The sequence below is a fragment of the Pangasianodon hypophthalmus genome, chromosome 9 (assembly GCF_027358585.1).
Source record: "Pangasianodon hypophthalmus isolate fPanHyp1 chromosome 9, fPanHyp1.pri, whole genome shotgun sequence".
In the NCBI taxonomy this organism is placed as follows: Eukaryota; Metazoa; Chordata; class Actinopteri; order Siluriformes; family Pangasiidae; genus Pangasianodon; species Pangasianodon hypophthalmus.
Window position 1 is genome coordinate 13,730,682 of NC_069718.1, and position 21,484 is coordinate 13,752,165.

The 21,484-nt window shown below is 39.5% G+C and overlaps 1 protein-coding gene across 3 annotated transcripts in view; it reads right to left on the bottom strand.

Moving 5' to 3' along the window:
* Positions 1–5,792: 5,792 nt before the first annotated feature.
* osbpl5 (oxysterol binding protein-like 5) overlaps positions 5,793–21,484 on the bottom strand; it is a 34,752-nt gene continuing 19,060 nt past the window's right edge. For 2 of the 3 annotated variants that reach the window (XM_053236815.1, XM_053236816.1), the window contains 21 exons: positions 19,865–20,021; positions 19,009–19,136; positions 18,081–18,161; positions 17,081–17,182; positions 16,788–16,991; positions 16,498–16,582; positions 14,791–14,953; positions 11,637–11,832; positions 11,288–11,472; positions 11,005–11,086; positions 10,613–10,711; positions 10,398–10,494; positions 10,194–10,292; positions 10,005–10,102; positions 9,824–9,913; positions 9,503–9,639; positions 8,259–8,438; positions 7,981–8,110; positions 7,769–7,883; positions 7,531–7,633; positions 5,793–7,231 (listed from right to left, as the gene is read on the bottom strand). In XM_053236815.1, the coding sequence (XP_053092790.1) occupies positions 7,102–7,231; positions 7,531–7,633; positions 7,769–7,883; positions 7,981–8,110; positions 8,259–8,438; positions 9,503–9,639; positions 9,824–9,913; positions 10,005–10,102; positions 10,194–10,292; positions 10,398–10,494; positions 10,613–10,711; positions 11,005–11,086; positions 11,288–11,472; positions 11,637–11,832; positions 14,791–14,953; positions 16,498–16,582; positions 16,788–16,991; positions 17,081–17,182; positions 18,081–18,161; positions 19,009–19,136; positions 19,865–20,021 (2,661 nt within the window). In that variant the 3' untranslated portion in view covers positions 5,793–7,101. The remainder of the gene's footprint in view (positions 7,232–7,530; positions 7,634–7,768; positions 7,884–7,980; positions 8,111–8,258; positions 8,439–9,502; positions 9,640–9,823; positions 9,914–10,004; positions 10,103–10,193; positions 10,293–10,397; positions 10,495–10,612; positions 10,712–11,004; positions 11,087–11,287; positions 11,473–11,636; positions 11,833–14,790; positions 14,954–16,497; positions 16,583–16,787; positions 16,992–17,080; positions 17,183–18,080; positions 18,162–19,008; positions 19,137–19,864; positions 20,022–21,484) is intronic. The other variant, XM_026918939.3, reaches the window with a different exon arrangement.

Sequence of the window (21,484 nt, forward strand, 5' to 3'; positions counted from 1 at the left end):
AAGTGAGACAGTGAAGATGCAGGTGTTATAGCAGACCACATGGACACACTTGACTATGACTTTATCATGCAGAGGAGGACATATAACCCAAGTAACACATGCAAACCCAAGCAGTAAAGTACAGCTGTAATTAGAGCACTTCATCATCCTAGCGGCTCTCTTCACAGACTGCACATGTGGTTGTTAAGAGCCCAGTTAGACTTCTTGATAAACACTTTATCATCTGAGTCACTGTGAATTGCAGAGAGCAAGTGTAATTCCTTAGTACTTAATACTTGATAACATTAATAACTGGTGTAGATTTCATTTCACCTTTATGAGGGACACAGTGCTCCTGAACCATAATATGAATAAAGGTGTATACTAAATATTAATAAGCTCATATTTATTTAAAATATATTGCATGAAGAATGTACTGGTGACTCAATATCCTGACACCACCAACCTGCCACTGCTGGACCCTTAAGCCACGCCCTTAATAACCTTTGGATAAAAATGTCTGCCAAAAAAAATAAAAATTATGTTTCAGAACTCTTATCATAACTATTTATAATTATCAGGCAGTGTCATGTTAATAATGCTAATCATGGTAATAGGTGGCATTTTTAATTTTATTAACTTTTATATAAACAGTTCACCACCTAATTAACATATAATGACATCCATGTCATCGTTTTAAAGACTGTAATTATTTAATCCAATATTAAATGCTTCTAGTCAAGAACTTTGTCCTCTGTAGAATTTATGGACAACTGAGAGGTACAGGCATCTGCTAGCTATGTCACACTTATTTTTCATTTCTGCAGACAAAAAACCTGACAGATCCTGTAGATACCTATCAACTTTATATAATAAAATATCAGCAAAATTTAACAAACAAAATCTCTTATAAATCTTTATTAAAAGTGAAAATGCTGGAATGCTTTGCTCAGCTGTCATCGGAGGACAATTCACTCCTACTGAACCATTGGAATGGATAGTCACCTCTATGTGCCCCAAATCTACACAAATCAACAACTGTTACTTTTTTTTTTTTCCTTAATATAATTGTAGTCTTAAATTGAAGTCAAGTCCAAGTCATCTCACCTTCACCAAGTCAAGTCCAAATAGGATACACGTCCTAACCAAATTCCCGATGGAGGGAAGGAATGGTGGTCCCACATGGATAACCTAAAGATTTGCACTTCCTGAAAACAGTTTATTCTCAGTTTATTCTCACCCTTGCATCAGTAGCTCTCACCTGGATACTGTAGATTTGTACATTGTCATAAAGACAATGATAAACACTCAGTACTGTTCAGTTTCATTGTATACATTAGTGGAAAATTAATGATTTAATGAATTATGATTTAATGAAATTATGATTTAATGAATTATGCTGTGTGACATAACTTGGAAAGTTGAAAATTCAGAATTGTGACATTTTCGTACTCTGTACATTCAAGTTTCAAAGTGGGAAAAACATGGACGCCTCCATGTTTGTCTTTTGTTAACAAACATCATGCCAGCTAACTGTGAGGAGTGATGTATATTTACCTCCTCAAATTAGTGAACTGTATAGTCAATGTTATAGATTTAACAAGCTAATATGTTTGTATGTTGATTGAGCTGAAGCAAGAACATACTGTATAACTCATTTACAAGGAAATTAGTGCTACTTTATCATTGATGCTGTGAGCAGCCATGTTAATTTGACATCATGTGCTTGGGGTTGAGTAGATCTTCCTGCCTTTCCAAGTAGGAATTCTGAATTGTCTTCGTTTATTACTAGTTGGGGCCTAAATCTGGATGTCTTTAAAGTTGCTTTGTGAGAATGTCTATTGTTAAAAGTGCTATATAAATAAAATTGAATCAAAATATTCTGGTTACCTTCATGAATTGTAGTGGGCTTAAGCAATATAGTTTGAATTACATCATGTTTATGAAACAATTGATTATACAGATTATTTACACATCAGGGCAGGCAAAATTCAGTTAAAGCTTTCAAGTCAAAATCCAAGTCTCATGAGCTCAGGTCCAAGCAAATCCAAGTCAATTTACAAGTGTTGCAAGTGCAGATTTAAGACTGTACAACTTTAGGACAACTTTAGTGCCACTGTGAGGAATATCAACATTATTTATTGGCACATCACTAAATAAAACACTACAGTTACAGTGTTTGTTGCCCGATCCAGTCAGGGTTTGATTGACGGTAACCAAGCAAGCACCTAGCAAATGTGTCTGCTATTACACACAGCACATTTAATCTACTGTCTCTGTAGACATACTGAAACTGTAATGAGTGAGTAGGACGGAAACAGTGGCTCTTGTTTGCTGTAAGAGTGTGTGTATGAGAGAGAGAACTCTGGTCTAGTCCTGCATGTCTAGGCATGTCTCTCTCACGTCTGTCAGAGCGCTGCTAAAAAGACTTCAGAATAGCTGTAATTACTGCTCAAACATCCGCACAAGGAACCCAACCCTGTTCATTCTGACACACCTCAGTCTGCCCTCAATGGCTTACAGATAATAAGAGGTGAAGGTGATCGCGCATAAATCACTTCTTCAAAGAAAGCCAGGGTTCCAGCGTAACAACAAACTCTCCTGACTAAGGAGCTTTTAAACTTAGCTTCTGAATTTGAGAAAACAAAAGGAGAAGGAAGCAGAAAGCAGAATGAACATGAAGTTTAAAGAAAGCTTTCCCTTAAAAAGAAGTCACATGAATGCCACATGTGAATAATCACCTGATTCACCCAATACACCTGGTCTGTACATAATTCCCATGTAGTGCATGCTTGATTTCTCATGATTTATGTTGACTTACTTTTCACATGTGATTTTCTTACAATTATTCTTTTTTAACATGTGATCACATATTGTTCACATTGTGTTTTGGTGGGTTCGAAGGTATTTTTCATCCACTCAGTGATGTGGAATCTTGGTGTCTGTTTTCTCACTGTTGATAATGGTGTCCATAAACACATCGATACCTTTTCATACCTTTCTCCAGACCTGTAGACAGGCCAATATTTTCTACTTTTGGTCTTGTTTTCCTCACTCTTCCCATTGATTTTACTGCTTGGAAGTTAAAGTCTTGACTCATGCCTTAAATAATTAACAAAGTAAACATGTGTTTATTGTCTTAAATCGTTTAGACGTTAGATATCAAATAAATTAACTGGAGCATATCAACAAGGATGTGAACTTTTGAACTTGCTAATAAAGATAGTTGCTGACTTAGGTTCAGTTACTTTAATATTTAGACCATGCTGTAATGGGTTATCAATTTATTCTGTATTGGGTGTTCATTTATTCACACAGGCACCAAGAGGGATAAAAACATTTGCACTAAGATTTGGTATTTCTTTTAAAATATCCTGGCATGTGGCCACATAATATTTTATGGACCCATTTCATAAAATAATAGTGACATAAACGCAAAACATATTCCGCCATTTAGAAAATACAGTAAACATTTCAGTTTCTATAATTTCACTGAGCTGAAGTCATCCTCTCTCCAAGAGTGAGTCAACATATCCTGCTAACTTCTGTTTAATGTCAGGCTGCATAGCAACACCAAAAAAGACAAAGTTCCCAAAATCTGGAAATGTACGAGAGCAGTAGGAAGCATGCAATAAGGCACTAAAACAAAAGTCCTGTTCAGGCATGAAGGCTGAAGTCGTGTTGGAGAAGTATGGAGGAAGCATGTATGTGTATGCACATTAGTGTGGCAGCATAGCGCATCAGAGAACAGAATTAACCCCTGACCCCACGCATGGATCCCAGCCTAAGGGCATGACATCATCCAAACGCCCACAGACGAGCTTCTGGTCTATAGGACACTCAGCAATGCAGGGTGCAGTTCCCCACACACAAAGGAAGCACCTACAGTGTGAGTCAATGAATGAATGTCAATTCACATCTGTTCATATGTGAATAATGCCTTCAGGTTTGTCTATAAGCGTTAATTACATAGGAACAGCTACGAATTATGGATTACAAACATAAAACTTCACTAAAGGTGGAAATAACCTATTAATAATGGGTTTCACACTGTATATAAGTCCATAATTTTCACAAACAAAACACAGTGGTGCATGTGATTCCCTGAATAAAACAGCACACATACAGCAGTGGGAAGGAGGAATTCTTTTGTGTGACGTCCAAGCACACATGTGGCCTAATTTGGCCCTGCGGTTCCACAGCGCTTCCGCCGGCCCCCGCAAGCGTCCGAACACAAAGCACCAGTGTGTGACGCCCACAGTCAGACATGGACGCTGTAGGCCTGGGCTTATTGCCACTGCAGTTCTGGAAAGAGGGAGGTTCAAAATACACTGAACACTGAGCACTGTGTGAGGCGCCATGAAAGGCCAGTGTGTGGGATTTAGTACAATTTGAGCAAATATACAGGTAGGCAAGTAAGAAATCAAAACAAATAAAGCCTAAAGGGACAGGGGTAGCTCCAATCCCGGACAACACATTATTTTAAAAATGGGGCAAGACTTGCTTTGACGGTAACTCAGATTGGGCTTAATACATCCGCAAGCATTGCACAAGTCTTTTATAATGTAATGCTGGAAGATTATTCAAAGACTTCTGGTGTAAAGCAACTTCACACATGCTGTGAGCTGAATGTCCTTAAACTAAAGTGGTAATGAATATGGTTATGAAGCGCTAATGTATACCTTCTACAATTTCATTTATTCAAGAAGCCATATTGCAGCTGCGTGAGTGAGACTTGAATTGATTCCTAATATATGCAAGGTAAGAATAAAAATCATCTTTTTTCCTTTTTAATGCCATAAAACCTGTCACCTCATACTGACATTGTCCTTTACAAAAGATTCTCCAAAACTTATGTAGGCCTTATGAACATTGGTATTCATCAAAAAGTGTACTGAAAAAGATAATAGGAATGAATGGATTCACAAAAAAATCTGCTGTTACAGGAAAACAATCCTTCACACCACCTTATTGTTGGCTATTTTCCAAAAATAGCATGTCCCATTGTGTTTTATTCCTTACTTAAAATATATAGACTTTCACAGTAAACCTACCACAATCACTAAAAGCCTGTGCTCAGGGAAAACATTGAAGTGATCCTACTAAATCTTGAACACACCACTGTTTGATCAGAAAACGATCAAAGGGACTGAAATAACACCCCGTGGGTGACACTTTGCTGGTGAACGTTCGGTTAGATTAAACAGCATATAATCTTATTCAGAGACACGTAAGTAACCAATGACGAAAATGTTAAACAAGTAAGCTCGAAGCAATTTCACATGAGCCGTCCTCTTATTCACCAACCTGGACACACCTGTGTCTGCAAAGTCTAGTGTAACGCAGGTAAAACCACATAACCACCCTCCACTGTAGTCTTCTAGGCTAATTATAGCTCCTAAGGGCTCTTTTCTTAACGTCTGGCATCTCTTTAGTTATGTTCAGGGAGGAACCACACAGGATGGTGGGAACATGGCTGAGCTTCTGTCATGGCATAGCATCACATGCAGTGCACTGGGTTATGCTCCTTGTCTGAGGGGATTTGCACTTACTCTCCCCAACCCCACACACATCACTCATAGTACAAGGCTATTCATACACACACACACACACACACACACACACACACACACACACCACGCTCCTATAAACCTCTGTTTGACTAAAATGATGATAAAATTATTTGCACTTTTAATCAGCCTGTTAACAATACTTCTTTTTAAATCTCAGAGCAGTACTGCCCTCTTGTGGTGATGAAACAAAAGAAGCAGCAATTCAAATCAAAGATGTAGAAAAGACAAAGATGAAACCAGTCAAAGTTGAAAAGTTTACTGTAGTGCTGCAATATGTAATAAGTACTGACATTCAGTGAGCTATTGGTATTTTTCTACATTTAGAAGTTTTACAGACTGCTGTAAAATGTAAAAAAAGAAAACAAACAAAAAAATACAAGCATTAATAGCCATCTGTCTCTCCACTCCTGCATTTACGGAGCCTTATGATGACTTGAGGCGTGCGTTTTTCAACAAGCGTGATATCAGCTACAATGGAAAATTTGTGTGCTCAAAGTCAAATCACAACAGGGCTCTACAGTTTATCTGGTGTATATACAATACAGGCAGACGAGAGAACAGCTGGCCATCTATATCCCTGTCTCACCGTTCCACACTTTCTGCGGAAGAACAATGACCATATTGCTCCCAGAAAACCTGAATGAATGTGATGCATAATTTTTTTTTAAAATAGCATGATTACAAAAAAGGAAGAATCTAATAAATACATTCTCGATTTCATTTAAAATGGCATTGTGTTCCAAACAAATATATACACACACATGATCACAGAAGCCTCGTCATATTCCTTATAAAAGACTTCATTGAAATTCAAGGCCAATATAAGCCAACAATATACCAGTACCAACCCAAACGCTACATCAGCCTCAGGATCTGTATTCTGGCCTATGGCTGATTGTTCGTTCTAGTTTCATTAGAACATGTAGCATTTATTCATTCTTTCATCCGTACAATTTATCGTTTGGCAACAGTGCATTTGTTAAGCATAGGGTATGGAAATAAACATGTAAACACAATTTAACAACTGAGGAATACTGTTTTGGTAAATTTAACATTTTAAGTGGAGTCATATTGTTTGATCGGACATTAACACAAAAGCACACAGAATTGCACTGATGCATGTTCTTTCACAGACTATTCTTCTGTTTTGACTTTTCTATTTGGCTTCAGCATTAAGGCCCAACATTTTAAATGGAGTGGGAAACAAACTGATTCACACACGTGCCGCTCACAATCATTCATACTCTCACAGTCACATGCCACAGCTGCCCATGGAGCCTGGATGTGTCCAACACAACAACGAAACTGAAAAATGGCATAAAATAAGTTACACATCCATCAGCAAGAGCGGCACTACAATGGTACACTTTTTCCTCCATATTTCATTGGTTAAAAGAGTCTCACGCGCTGCATTTCTGAAGTGCTGAGTGCCTGGCGCTACAGTCAGTGGGACCCTCAGGAGCTGTGTAGTGTTGGGAATTTATTACTGTGTTTATTGCTAGGCAACAGTTGTGATGTGATGGTCTCAGAGCAACTAGATGATGGTCTCTCAGCTGAAGACGTAGTTGATGAGGAGTTGGAAGAGCAGCAGGACACACAGAACGAGGAAGTGACGGACGCTCAGATGCGCACTCCTCTCCGCCTGTCGCGTCAGCTCACGACTCAACACACTCAGATTTCTGAACACAACACAGACAGAGGGACAGAGAATAATCATTAGTCTAGGTGAAGCAGGAAAAATGTCTTTTATTTTATTTATGCATGAAAAGCTGATCAGGATATATTTTTCCTGGTTTTATAGGAGTGGCCTGTATTTGTTATAAAATATCTACTCTAATATCAGAAACTGATTATTTTCTGATTTTTTTTAAACAATATGATCATTATACAGATAGGAACATTTTTAAATTATTTTGAACAGTTGTCCTACAATAACCATATGCTTGATGTTTTACCAAGCCATACCTATGATCCTTACCTCTGAATGTCCTGCTGTGATTTCTGTATGGATGCTATAGAGGCCTCTATTTGTGCGAGGTCCTTCATTTCCTTATTGCATCTGGCACACTGACTGCCAAAACCTACAGAAACAACTCAGTGAAGCTTTAACAGATTCATATACTACTACTACTACTACTACTACTACTACTATTACTACTACTAATAATAGTTATATCTGTCTTTATAATTGATATATAATGGCGTATTGGGCTTGCCTTCATTGTCAGAGGATTCGTGTGTTGGCTCTGGTGTGCTGCTGCTGCTTTCTGTGTTCTGACTACAGCTGGATGGCTGGCTGCTCGACTTCCTGTGCGTTCCGTGAACCTGGGCCTACACATACACAAAAACAAAGGGATGTATAAAGTCAAGCTCAAAGTAGAAGAATGAGTTTTTGAGCAAGTTCTCAAATGCATAAAGCCCATCTGACCTTCTGCTGGCTGCTCCAGTTCTGGCTGTAGGAGAAGCCGTTGTGCTGACGCCGGGGCTTTTCTTTGGTCTGGATGATGCCGTCTTTCTCAAACTGAACCAGGCAGCAGTCAGGATCCCATGCCTTAGTGCTGGGAGGAAGAACAGAAACACAGGACATGATACAAAATATGTATATGATCTACTTCTTTTAGTCAATGGATTACAAAATCCAGAGGTTTTTTTTCTTGGTTTTCAAAGCAGTGGTCTTGTGTGTTGAATGGACTGGTGGGTGCATACTCTGTGTGTTTGTAGTTCCACTCGTTGGTGATGGGGTTCAGGTTGAAAAAGTGTGGGTTCCAGGGCCGGTCTCCTCTTTGCCGTGCCTCCTGCCTCTGTGCTTCCTCCAGAACAAACTTCTCCTGTGTAGCTTTGTTCTGGTCCTTGGCATTAATGGCACTGGTCACATGCTGCCATAACCTAAAACAAAGGCAAACTCACTGCAACATGCGCTGCACAATCTGCACATATCATTCAACAAGAGGTGGTAATAATACGCTGCATCATTCCTTTACATTTCCATAAGTTTTTAATTAAAATGTACTTGTACACATAGTTTTAATAAGTTTTATTTTCACTCTTGCTATTTAGTACATTTGTAAAGACAAAATGTAATTATATGCCGTTATTTCTGCTACATTTTTGTGGTTGACAACCAGTAATGTTCTACTGGGCATAAAGTGCACTAGGCAGATTCTTGGACACCACTACGTTATACCCTATGTAGTGAGTACATGTAAGGAAGGAAGCAATTTGGGGATTCTGCCTAACTGGGTGGTCTTAAATAAAAAATATTTGTATGATAAACTGAAGGGAATTACAGTGGGTAAATAAAAACAAATAAAACTATGATTTTGCCTCATTCTCTTTGCTTAAGAAAGCAAAACAATTTCACCTTCTGGGGTTTAGGAATGTTAAAGTGTTGTGCTAGGGCTAATGTATGTGGCAGACTAAAATTATATGCTAATTTATGTTTGAAGGCGTATGAAGACTATATCTGTTAAGGAATTAAACAGATTTACAAAGTTACAAAGTAATTTGACAGCACTATTCCATGACTATTTCATATTCAACTCTAATCACACATTAGCCTTGCCACCTACTGAGAATGCAGAGAATTCGATATGTAAAATCATTTCAAGATGAGAGGTGAGGGCTACCGTCCTTATGATGTGTATTAAAAGATTCCGATATCACCATCACCACTGCATGTTCTTAAGATTTCACTAGATGCTTTATTATTATTACATGAGTAGTGATTTGGTCGGCTACTTGAGGGACTTTTAAATATGTTTTATTTGAGTGAAATTTAATAAAATATTCTTATCAATATTAATAAAAAAAATCTTAATGAAACTTCCTTATGTTTACAGTAGTAAGAATGGGACTATGAAATGGAGAGAAATGTTAAAACTGTGCAGTACTGTGAGTACTGGGACATTTAAATATGGCATGTGATGTTATTCTCGTAAGCATAAGCATACCGCTCCGACTCAGAGGGTCCCTGCTGATCAAACTGCACCACCTGCCTCTTCAGCCGCTGACTGCGTACGTCAGGTGTGGGGTTCCACAGCACCTCCTGGTGGCCAGTCTTCTTCTCATAGAGAAGCACCTCACCATCCTGCCAAAAGACATATATTACACACTTCAGGCATCAGGAGAAGATGGCTTATTCCAACTGAAACTGCTTTAAAAAGCTTTAAACTTGGTATCACTCAATGAAGAACTGCACTATATCATTGTAGACAAGGATGAACATTCCCATTCACTATGTCTGAAAGTGTGTCTGGAGTTTATATTCATACCCAGTGTCCTTCCACCGTGGCCAACACATCCTCTCCCATACGGATCTTTCCAGAAACCTGGTTAACGTTACACGAGCTGCCGAGGAAAGGCTGATGAGAAAAGGTAAGAGAGTGATCAATCCAGAGCTCAACTTGAATAAACTAGGAAATCTTATGAAGACAAGAAAGGAGTATATGGTACCTTCAATTTAAATTCAAGTTCAGCCGAATACTTTGTTTTTTCACACTCAATGGTGATCTTTCCTCCGAGCTCCAGAGTCATTGTACCATACAGAATGCCTAGAAAAAGCAGTCAAATTTGTAGAACATTCTAAACGTAAGAAAACTGAGCTGTCTAGTGAGGAATTTATGTAGTGATTAATATCAGTACCTTTACAGTGAGCGTATGGCATTGTAATGACATATTCCTCATCACGAGTTAGAAACAATAGTCTGGCCTTCCCATCCAGTATTGCTGACAGAGAGTTCCCTGGAGAGGGAAACAAATTATTCTCAATTATTAATGCCCAACTTTTTTGTTTGCTCTGTTATTTCAAAGACACAATGGCCATGCTGTAGTAACTCAGAAATCTACCATAGAATTTGGATTTGGCCAGGATGCTACCACTGATGATGAAGCCATCCTTCTTATTGCTCACATAGAAAGCCGAGATAGGAGGGTGATGAGATACCTGTATATGGATGAAGTGTAAGATATTAAAAGATCTGTGCTCCTGAAAGCTGAAACCAAACAAATGATTCATAGGGAGTATATTTTCACTGCTGTGGTTGGTGAAGGTGAAGTCTCACCTGCTCAGCTATGTAAAAGGTACAACTGTCAGTCTGAGGGTGCAGCCAACAGCAACGGAATGTTTCCCCTAGAATGGGGTTGTATGGCTTTTTCAGACCCTGGAAAACACACACACACATGCACACACACGCGCACACACATGTGCATGCACGCACACATGCACAAACACATCATGCAGATCTATCGCACATATGCAAGGTCTTAAATAAGGAAAGTGCAAAATGTCACAAATACAAGAAACAGGGAGTGAAGCGAGTAAAAATATCTGAGACGGATAATCAGTGTTATCAGTGCTTATTCTGAATCAGCATCTTCCTGCATTTAAATGTTTCTTAAAGAGTAAAAACAGCTGAATATTCTCAAGAAATAGGTCCAAAAGTGAAGATCTTACCTTCGGTTTTTTATAAAAGCCTGACAAATACCAGCGTAAGACTTGCTTCATCCTGCAGTATGGGCTTTCCTCTGTTACTGCCCTAAAACCAAGAAGAAACAAACATTAGAATAGCAGGCCAGTTTTGTGATCATAGCAATCATTATTACTGTGACACTCATTTTATCCATGGCCCTGGTCCTAATTATATACTGTAAAGTAATATCCATACCTATAGTAAGTTTTATATCATATTTAGTGGCAAGAGGACAGAGAGGTTACAGCCAGAGGACTACAGACTCACCGGGACAGCAGGTTGGCATGGTAGTAATAGTCAGACAGTTTGTCCAGGAAGGAGCGCGCCTCCAGGATGAAGGTAGGCAAGACTACTTTGGACAGGTCCATGCCAGGCCTCAGCTGCTTCAGCAACATCCAGATTAACCCTTTATTCTCATCTGACACCGTCTCCACCTGAGATGCTTCACCAGCCTACAGGACCAGCACATCATTTACTGCTCTGGCTTCATGCTGCCCATGAACTGTTTCACTCTACTGTCATGGCACTGGTATTACTGATACACAATGTGCTGTGCTGTACAACTCCTGTGACAACTATAAATTACAGTGTGTGTATTTAAACCATGAGTCCTTACCTCTCCCATCTCCTCATGGCCTTGTTCAACATACAGTGTTGCTTGGAGGCAGGGCAAAGGGTCATCCGTTTGGTCCATATCGCTCTCCTCAGTTAATCTCCCACTGTTTTCATTGGCTGCATTATCCGAGTCCTCGTGGGCCTCTCTCTCAGATTCATTCTCCATCTGGTTGTTTTCAAGCATGGAGTCATTCAACCTAAAAGAAAAAGAAACTGCTATTTAGCCACCATTAAAAATCCAAATGATTAGTCAGACATAATTTTTTTTGACCCCTTAGCAGATGCTGCTGTTGTGATTTTTTTCATTAGCATAATGTTGTGTTGCCATCTGCTTATTGCAATTACATACACACCAAATTACAAGCATTTCAAAAAGTACAGGCAATGCAGTCATGTACTTAAATGAACCAGTGAATGAGTAATAGTAATACCACAGCCCAGTAGAAACCTGCATTATATGCAGTCAATGCCCAATACCCAAATGACATGCAGTTATGTAGGTAAAATGTCATATGTCTGTGTTTTGACAGTTGCCCTATTCGCTTTATTTAAGTGCTATCCAACAAGGCCCGCGACTATTACAACACAGTCCTGGTCAGGCCAGTTTCCCAAGCAATCACATCATTCTTCACCTTCATGAGCAATGTCAATGTCACCAAAACCAGTCATGTCACAAGACAGACGTGATATCTGGCATCCCCCAGTTTTCACACAAAGCTGGACATAACCGTGACACAGACACCACCAGCAGAGATGAACATCACACTACTGACTACTTAATGACCCCAACACAGGAATCTGCCAAGAAAATGTGAAAACTGACTGTTAATAGAGACCACATGCCTCAAAACCATCCATTAGCAATAACCAGTAAAGTCACAGCAGTCTCTTGTTCCGCTAGCATTGGCTCAGACAGACAGTGAGAGACCATCTCATCTCACACTTTGTCCAACACACACAGACACACACACAAGAGTGATAAAGGAGCAAAAAAGCAAGATGACTGTCAAGCAGGACAAACGGCTAATGAGACAGTGTCCAAAAAAAAGGCAATTAGGCACCATGAACAGTAATCAACAACTTCTCTTACCTTACAGGCAAAAGCAGCTACACTGTAAAAAGGGGAAAAAAAGGCTAGCTGACTGCTGTTAACATATAACTATGTTTTTTTCTCTTTAATAGACAACCTTTCAATAAAAAGCTGCTCCTCACAAGCTGTTTTTCCTGCCATACAGGCTCGCTTGCTGCGTGTGTGTGCACGTCTGTCTGTCTCTCTGATGATGGCTCTCTTGGGGTGGCATTGACTTCATATTCTCCTTGTTGCTTCCTGCTTCGCCGTGTGTCACATGACCCACTAAGGCATATCTGATTGGCCGGGAAGTGCAGCATGGCTGCGAAAGTGCTAAAATGACCACAGGCCATTTGGGTAGAAGTGGGGAAAGAGGCGGAGTACAGATGTTTGTGCTGCCAGCTGGAGGACACCAGTGGCTTTTGGCATACTGTGACCATTAATAATACACACACACACACTGTGACCATTAATAATACACACACACACACACACACACACACACACACACACACACACACAAACATGGTGGTTTTACAATCTGTATGTGTTACCTTTATTGAAATATGCATTACTGTAGATAACTTATGTTAATCCTAAGCTGCCCCTAATATTACAAAAACATGTTTCAATAGACTTATATTCGGCCACTCAAAGTGAAGCACAAGATAAATATTCAAATGTGTATTTTTTGCATTCAAGCATGTAAATATTATGAAAATTATGGATTAGTACTCAAACAGTGAAATTCATTCTGAGAGGTGTAATACCGTCTCTGCCTTATATTAAGTACCTGTTTTAGAAACTGTTCCACTTTTCTTATTTTATGAACAGAACTAAAATCTAGTTTCTTAAGGATACTAAGGTTAAAGATACTAAGAATATTAAGGTTTCTTAATATTCCAACTAAAATATTATAAATAAAGTTTTAAAGAACTGGGAGTGTTGTCTACTCTACACTGAGATAAAGTGGTTTAAACTGAGTGATGCATTGTATTTTGAATTATGTGTGTTTTGACCTGAGCAAACTAAAAGACAGTGTCTGACACCTCACATTAAGCCAATGTGGCATCACTTCCAGACGAGAATTTCAACAGACTTATGAAAGTAAGGCATATGTCAACTAACTTCTTGGTCATGGTTTGTTAGGACACAGGTCATACCACTATTTGCAATATGATGGTATGATGAAGAGTATATTTCACAATACACTAAAGACCAATTCAGACGTGTCATGTTAAGCGCTACGTCATGAGTCATGGTCAATTTCATTTTAGCAAGACTTCCAATCCACACCCAGCACATCACAGGCACGTTTGTGAGGCATCGAATCCCAGTACGTATGCCCTTGTTTTACATTTTTTCCCACTAAGGGGTGTAAAACAAGAATAAAATCCATAGAAATCCACTGAAATCATGGATTGTTTCGTGCCTGTTTATACCTTGTCCACTTTATTTAAAACCCGTTATTGCATAGCAGTGTGTGTACTGTATAATACTCATTTCACACCAGTATCAATAAACACAATAAACACAAATATAGGCCTGCTGGCTGTACACTGTCCCACTGTTTCAGGTCATGTTTTATAATTACAGCTGACAGACTCCTATGGACAAAATAGGCTTAATAATGAAGGCTTGAGAGCAAACAAGATTCAGCAATGTGATTTCTTATTCTTACAGCAAGGTGTGTTACAAACTGAGGGGCATTTATACAAGAAACGAAGGAAGTAATGAGCAACTGGTGAGTGTAATGAGTAAACAGAAAGGTCTGCACAGCTTGGCTGAGAAGTGGGAGTGGTTGTTAGAGGGACTTCCTGGAGACTGAGAGAACCTAACATGGTAGCTATCAAACTAAGCCGATGTGATTTAACAGATCTTGATGCGACATGTCTGTTGTGGATACAGGGTAAGTCTATACCTATTGAGGAAATGGAGGATCCACTGAGAATGTCAGTCAAGTAAAGAACTCAGTCCAGAGAAAAGGACCAGCCTATAGATAGAGATCCATAATAGAGAATAGTGAATTTGATGTCTTGGGGTTGCTGTGTGTGTATGTAAGTGTGTGTGTTAATCTATCACTCACTGTAGCAGTTCCTGTTCACTAAGTGCAGTGGACTGCAGGAGCTGGAGTATATGGGAGGACTCGGAGGAGCTGCTCAGGTCCCCGTCCCTGCAGCTCTTAGCAGTCAGCTTATACAGGCTGGAACAGCTGAGTGCTAACTCCAACGCATCCATCCAGCAACGGCCTGTGCATACGAGAGACAAGGTTAGGTCTAACCATGCCAAAACCAACATACTATTCAATTATTTATCAAGTTTAGATAAACTGTGTAGCTATGTAGGATTAGGAAACCAATTCTCCGCTACCAGGGTTTATATAGCGACGTTTTTTCCAGCACTTTCAAAGTAAACCAGACTTTTTCTGGTATAACATAGATCATCTAGTTAGCTTAATATCTCACATGACTTTGGCATGAATAAGAGTTTCAGTGAGGGTCTGTAGCTACATTTCTGTAAAGAGTTGAATAATGTTATGTCCTGAACACCTTGAAACAATGCTTGCTATTTAGTTTACAATTGCAATTTACATTATTTTATTTCAGTGCTCAAGAGTGTTATATAACATGGCTTTGTAGGCTATTCTGCACAAACAGTAAATGTTAAGACACTGTTTATACAACTCTTGTTGTTACTTTCACCTTCTAGCCAAGTCATGATGAACTAGCAGCCAGGCATAATGGTGTAAATTACTCAGCTGCCATTTGATAGTTTTTTTATGTTCACTGCTGAGATCTGATTACGAGAGGCTCCTTTGAGAGACGTAGGTTACTATAGGGTATGTGGACACACAACAAAAAATAAATCTATCTAGTATTTTTATCAAATGCTATGCACAATTCCTGTGATACCTTTAGCAGTGCCACTTGATGTATATGAGAAATTTGTGCATTAAAAAAAAAAAACAGGACAGCAACAGTTACAAGCTTGCATGAACAAAACACATTTTTGTTCAAATCTACAGGAAATGTACCACAATATCTCTCAACTGAATTCTAAGAGAAGCTACAGGCTCCACCAATGATGCACAAGAAAAAATAAATAAATAAATAAATCTATTCAATTCAGATTTTTATATAGCACTTTTAACAACAGACATTATCCCAATGTATCTTTACAGAACTCCGGGTGTAGGCTTAGATCCCTACTGAACAAGCCAGAAGTGACAGTAGCAAGAAACTCTGATACATGAGCATGAGGAAGAAGGCTTGAGAGGAGCCAGACTCAAAAGGGAGCTTATCTTTTTGATTATAAATCATTTCTCTTCTACAGTTGTATATTATAAAGTTAAACATTACACTAGTGTAATGAAATGATGTTCAATATAATCATATTATGAATAAGAGTCGTGGGATGAGCACAGGACAGTCTTTATGATTACAGCAGCAGTTCATAGGTACAAATCTACAGTATCCAGATGAGATTATGCAATGAAGAACGGGTGACACTTGAGCATAGACTATTTTTGGGAAGGGCAACAGCAATAATTGACATAAAGGCACGTTAGACATAAAGCACTTGTCTTGGTCAGGGCATATACGTATAATGTGTCACATGCTAAACAATATAAGAAAATACACTATACTATTAACAGGCTTTGAGATACCTAGACCTTGGTATGGATGATATTGTTATATTAGATATATGACAAAAGGTTCCAATCTAATTTTCTGGTTCATTTCTGGAGTGTTTGGCCTGTAACATACTTACATACACATGCATATGTACTCACCATCAGACTCAGATGCTGCTCTAAAAATCAGGTAATTGCTAGGAAGAGGCTGTGTAATGGAGCCAACGGTCTCTCCTTTAGGGCCCTGGGATTAATTAATCAACCAATTAATTAACTGCCTTCCAATTATCACACCGATAAAACCATCGAATTTAATGAAGCATGCAGAGACAATTTATTTTATTTAAATTGCAAAGTCCTGCTCATTTTCAGGATCACCATGCAAGAGTGACATGCACTAGAATAAAGAGATGGTGTTTATAAATCATTAAATTACATCATTGTCTAACCTTCATGGCCCAGATGGACTTCTCCAAGGGGTGGTAAAGTTTGAAGCAGAAGCCATCTTTCTTCGAGGGCCGTTCAATCAGTTTGCAGGCATTTAGTATGATAGTCCCCACCCAGTGCTCGGAGCTAGGGGTTTTATAGATCAGGAGAACCCCAGGCTTCAGAGCGCACCACAGCTTCGTCCAGCTCTTCAGTGTCCCCCGGATCTAACGGACAAACAGCAATATCTGCATTAAGCCATTTATCTGGAAACCTTACTAAAAGAAAACTGAAACCATGAGAAAAGTTTCTATACCTTTAACCAGTTAGAAATTATGACCACACTGGGGTCCTTTAGAGCACTGAATAGTTCTTTGGCTGCCCTCTTCTTTTCCTGACGGTAATTCTTTTTTTGAACCTGGAAAGAAAAATTAAAGACCATGTAGTGGGCCAAATGTAAAATGTAGTAAGCCAACAAGAAAAAACACCAACCCCCCCTCCCTACACACACAAACAAACACACACAACAAAAGCATGTTCGCTATGACACCACTAGGAGGGGACAGAGATACAGACACGGTGCTCTGAAAACTCTAGAACACTGCATCTATCATCTATCAGCATCAATCACAGCCCTTTCTGTCAAGTCTGTCCAATCTTTCCTGCAGGTTTATATTCTAACCAATCAAATGCACACCTGACAACAATCGATCTGTGGTGTGTTCATGCTTGGTTGGAATGAAAATGTGCTGTCACACTGCCCCATTACAGATAAGAGTAGACACTCTGTGTCACGTTTTAGGACTCGCACGCTAATAAGTTTGTGGTGTAAAAATAGGGGCATTAAAGGAAGTTCCATCACCTCCTCATCTGTACACTCTGCTCTAAATGGACGCCATCACGCTCGCCATCTCATAGATCACTAATTAGCTGAGCTGGGTCTCTGCTATAACTGTTTTATAGCTACATTTTACATTTCTCATTACAGTGACATTCAACATCGCTGGAAAATGGTGAGTGAGAAAATAAGCCCTTGATCTTTTGTTTTTCTGAGCTAACAGTGAAAATCTGAACATTAATCCTTCATAGTTGAGACTGTTGAAATTTCTTCTCCTATTACACTCCATTGTAACTGTACTAGCAATGTCCTCCTGTCAAGTCAGAGTGTCAGAGATCCATAGACAACTGTTAACGTATCACGGGAATAACAAATACAGCACCAGCCAACAAATTAGCAACAGACCTCTTGAAGCTTTTGCCTTTAAGAAAGCCACCACAAGGTAATGATTTTAAAAATGGCAGGATATACATTGTACCTTTAGAGATTCCTTCCTGGCCAGCTTTTCAGTGGGTGAGGAGCTCTCCTTCTCCAAACCTATGAACATCTTTGATTCTGACTACACAAGAGAAATAAGGAGACAAGATTGAAGCAGAGTAAGTGAATGTATCAGAGATAGAGCAAGAAAAAAGAGAAATAAGATCATACACCACCACAGGCCACCATCAGTCTACCACTACCACTTACCTCTATGTTTAGACTCACCAGCCCAGTAATTATGTTAGACTGAAAGAGAAGCCATCTTTAACAACAGCATTTTCCTTTCAATCTGACCAAAACTGCAGGCAGCTAAATTCAGCAGGTCTGTGCAGTCAGCTGCGGATGTCAGCTGAAGCTCAGAGAACGAGACGAGGAGGATGACTGCCTCCGTAGCCCAAAATTAGCTTCTTAACTAGAGGAAGCTGTGCTTCAATGCTCGAACCTGGTTTTGTTCTACGCTTATACAGATGATGTCTATAAATACTGCTTTTTAATCTTACCATATCCACAGTGTCTCATCTACTTTAATATGCAGGCACTGGAGGCACAGTTATCTTATAGGGGCGGATTTGCCCAGCCGTTGTCTTAAGGCCTTATACTTACGACAATGATACTCGCTCCATAACCTCACATCAAGCTGTTATTTCATTTTTGGCAAATTAGCACCTCAACATCTATCTAAACCTGATTTGCTGCAACTAACTGAGCTTTAGGCTTGCCACTGAGGAGGCTAAACAAACACAATGAACACAGTGACATGAATAAATAATCAGTCATTTAAGTAACCACTGTCCTTCAGTAACAGCAATCAACAAGTAAGGCTGTTGATTGTTTTTTTTTTTTTGTTTTTTTTTTAAAAGCAGTGAATTGGGTGGAAATATTTTCAGACACATTTTAACTGATGGGAAGAAGGAAGGGTGACTCACAGCACTGCTGGGAGACTGGCCTGGGCTGACCTCATCTCTCGGTAAAGGCAAACCATTCTTCTCCGACTCACTGCCTGCAGTACATGCACACACATGTACACACACACCCACCTGAGCAAGCACTTCCACTTCATGCATTCAGAGTGTAGACAAGGCAAAGATAAATACAAATGATATACATTTAACAAAGCAAAAATATGGATTATAGGTAATATTTTTAGAATCAGGCCACATTTCAACGTATCAGCAGTGATTGGACATGCAGTGTGATGGGCAAAGTAGGGACATAAAATTCTATTATTTTGTTAATCCTGGTTTTTAATTACTATATGTACTTTGTCAGTTTTTCCTTCACCTAATACCTTTACTTAAAATATTTTGAAAGAAACTGAAACATATCACTACTCTTTCCCTATAAAGTGACTTTTTAGCATCAGACAGGTTATGTTGATCTAAATTCTTAAATCTAAAGTGTAATACGTGACAGCAAGAGTGAGACTAATACCCATCTGTAAAGCTGTATCACCAGGCAGCATAACAAACTCGGAGGAAAGCGCTGTCTACCCTCTTCCACATACATGAACTCACAGATGCCCACGATTGGCTAGTTCCGCAGAGAGCATGGCCAATTGTGCTCCCTTGGAGCCTGGGCACAGATGGCTGTGGCGTCTTCTGAATTCGAACTCGTAATGATTAACATGAGATGTTAATAAGATCAATGGTCTAAGGTCTGAATCAAAACAAGGTACCAACTGTAAATCACACAATGATGCCCATAGTAACAGTATGGGTCACTTAGGCTCACTTACTAAAGCACAAGTGCAGCACCATCGCTGAGAACATTAGTGGCATGTACCTGGGCTGATCGGGTCGACATCATTGTCCCCTCCGTACGACAGGTTCCGGCCGAGAGCACGTGGATCTATTTTGGGTGGAGTGGTGGCTGTGGGACACAGAGAGAAACGCCGCCGGAACAGGTTCTCCTCCTTCATCCCGCCTGCCAGGCTGTCAGTCTGCAGAGAAATGGATTACATGTATTGAATTTTATATGTTTCCACAGCATAAAACACTGGGAATTCATATACTTATTCGTTTCCCTTAGTCTGTATTAACTAGCTAACTAGCTTGCCATGTATTATTACATTACATTAGCTCTTACACTGCTACTTATTTAGCCTGCTCAGTTAGCATTCTGGGCAACAAAACATGGGACTGGACAGCACACTGTGCTAGCTACCGAATTTATCCTTTGTCCACCCCTGGAATGTATTGTTTCTAGTACAAAAATGTCTTGGAGCAATTACACAATTAAATATGCAAACAAATACGGAAAGGAAGATGACTAATACAGAAAATAAGAAAAAGCCGTCAGTCATGGGCTAATCACACTGACTGTCTCTTTTAATAACATTTCTATCTCATATTTATCCAGTTAGTTTTGTTTTCTTTTCCTTACTATGATAAGAATAATAAGGGTGTTTATATGATGCAGTGTCGAGCACAGGAGTCAAGTTATTCCGAATCTCATTTCTGCTCTTGGAAGTGTTCTAAAAATAGCCCTCCTACCGCAGTGAGCGTCTGAGGAGATGTGTGTGTGCCTGCAAGTCTTTCAGGTGCAGTGTTACAAAACGCCACTCTGTTTCTCTCTCGCGTTTTCTGGCACTGCAGCTCTGACTGCACACACACTGACTGGCAGCCCGCCAGACCAACTGCAGGTCAATAACACTGCTGGAGGAGGGTACAAGAGGCACTACAAGGATTTGATTGGCTCAACATCTGGTTGTCATTTGCTAAGATGATTACAAGGCTGTTAGTAGCAGGGTAGTGGAAGAAAAACCCAACTAGGCTAAATAAATACAGTATGCAAAAACAGCAAAACTGACAAAGCAACGTTACTTAAAAAGCCGTTTCCTGGCCATGCTACATTAGTCCCTCATGTCAGCTGCCCTACATAATGTGTGCTGGAGTTGTGCATGACTCACGGATATCTACTGTTTAGTTATTAAAAGCAAAACCAGCAGAACTGTAGTTTATCTCAGAGTAATATTTATCTCATTCAAAAGCTACTCAGGGCAAGCTAATATGTATGACAAGTTAATATGTTTATATGTGTGAATGAATAAGAAAGCTTAATATTAACAATGCTGCTTATATGTCAGCACGTAATCTAGCAGCACTGCTGGCAGCCACATGCATATCTAACCTTTCATTCCTCTGCACAGGCACACCTGAGTAGTCTTTTTCCAGGACCTGGTAAATAAATGTTAGAGATGGAATACAGGGCTGACAGGTCAGTGGGCACCACTGGGCAGTATATCCACTACACTTGTCCTCTAGTGACCCCTCAACAGTGATATAAACCATTAGCACCAACTCCCTTTACAGAGATCTCATGGAAAAAACAGCTTCATCCTAGCAGCTGACATGTTTTCTCAGTTACCTTTTAACAAATCCAATGCTGAGATTGCACTTGGGC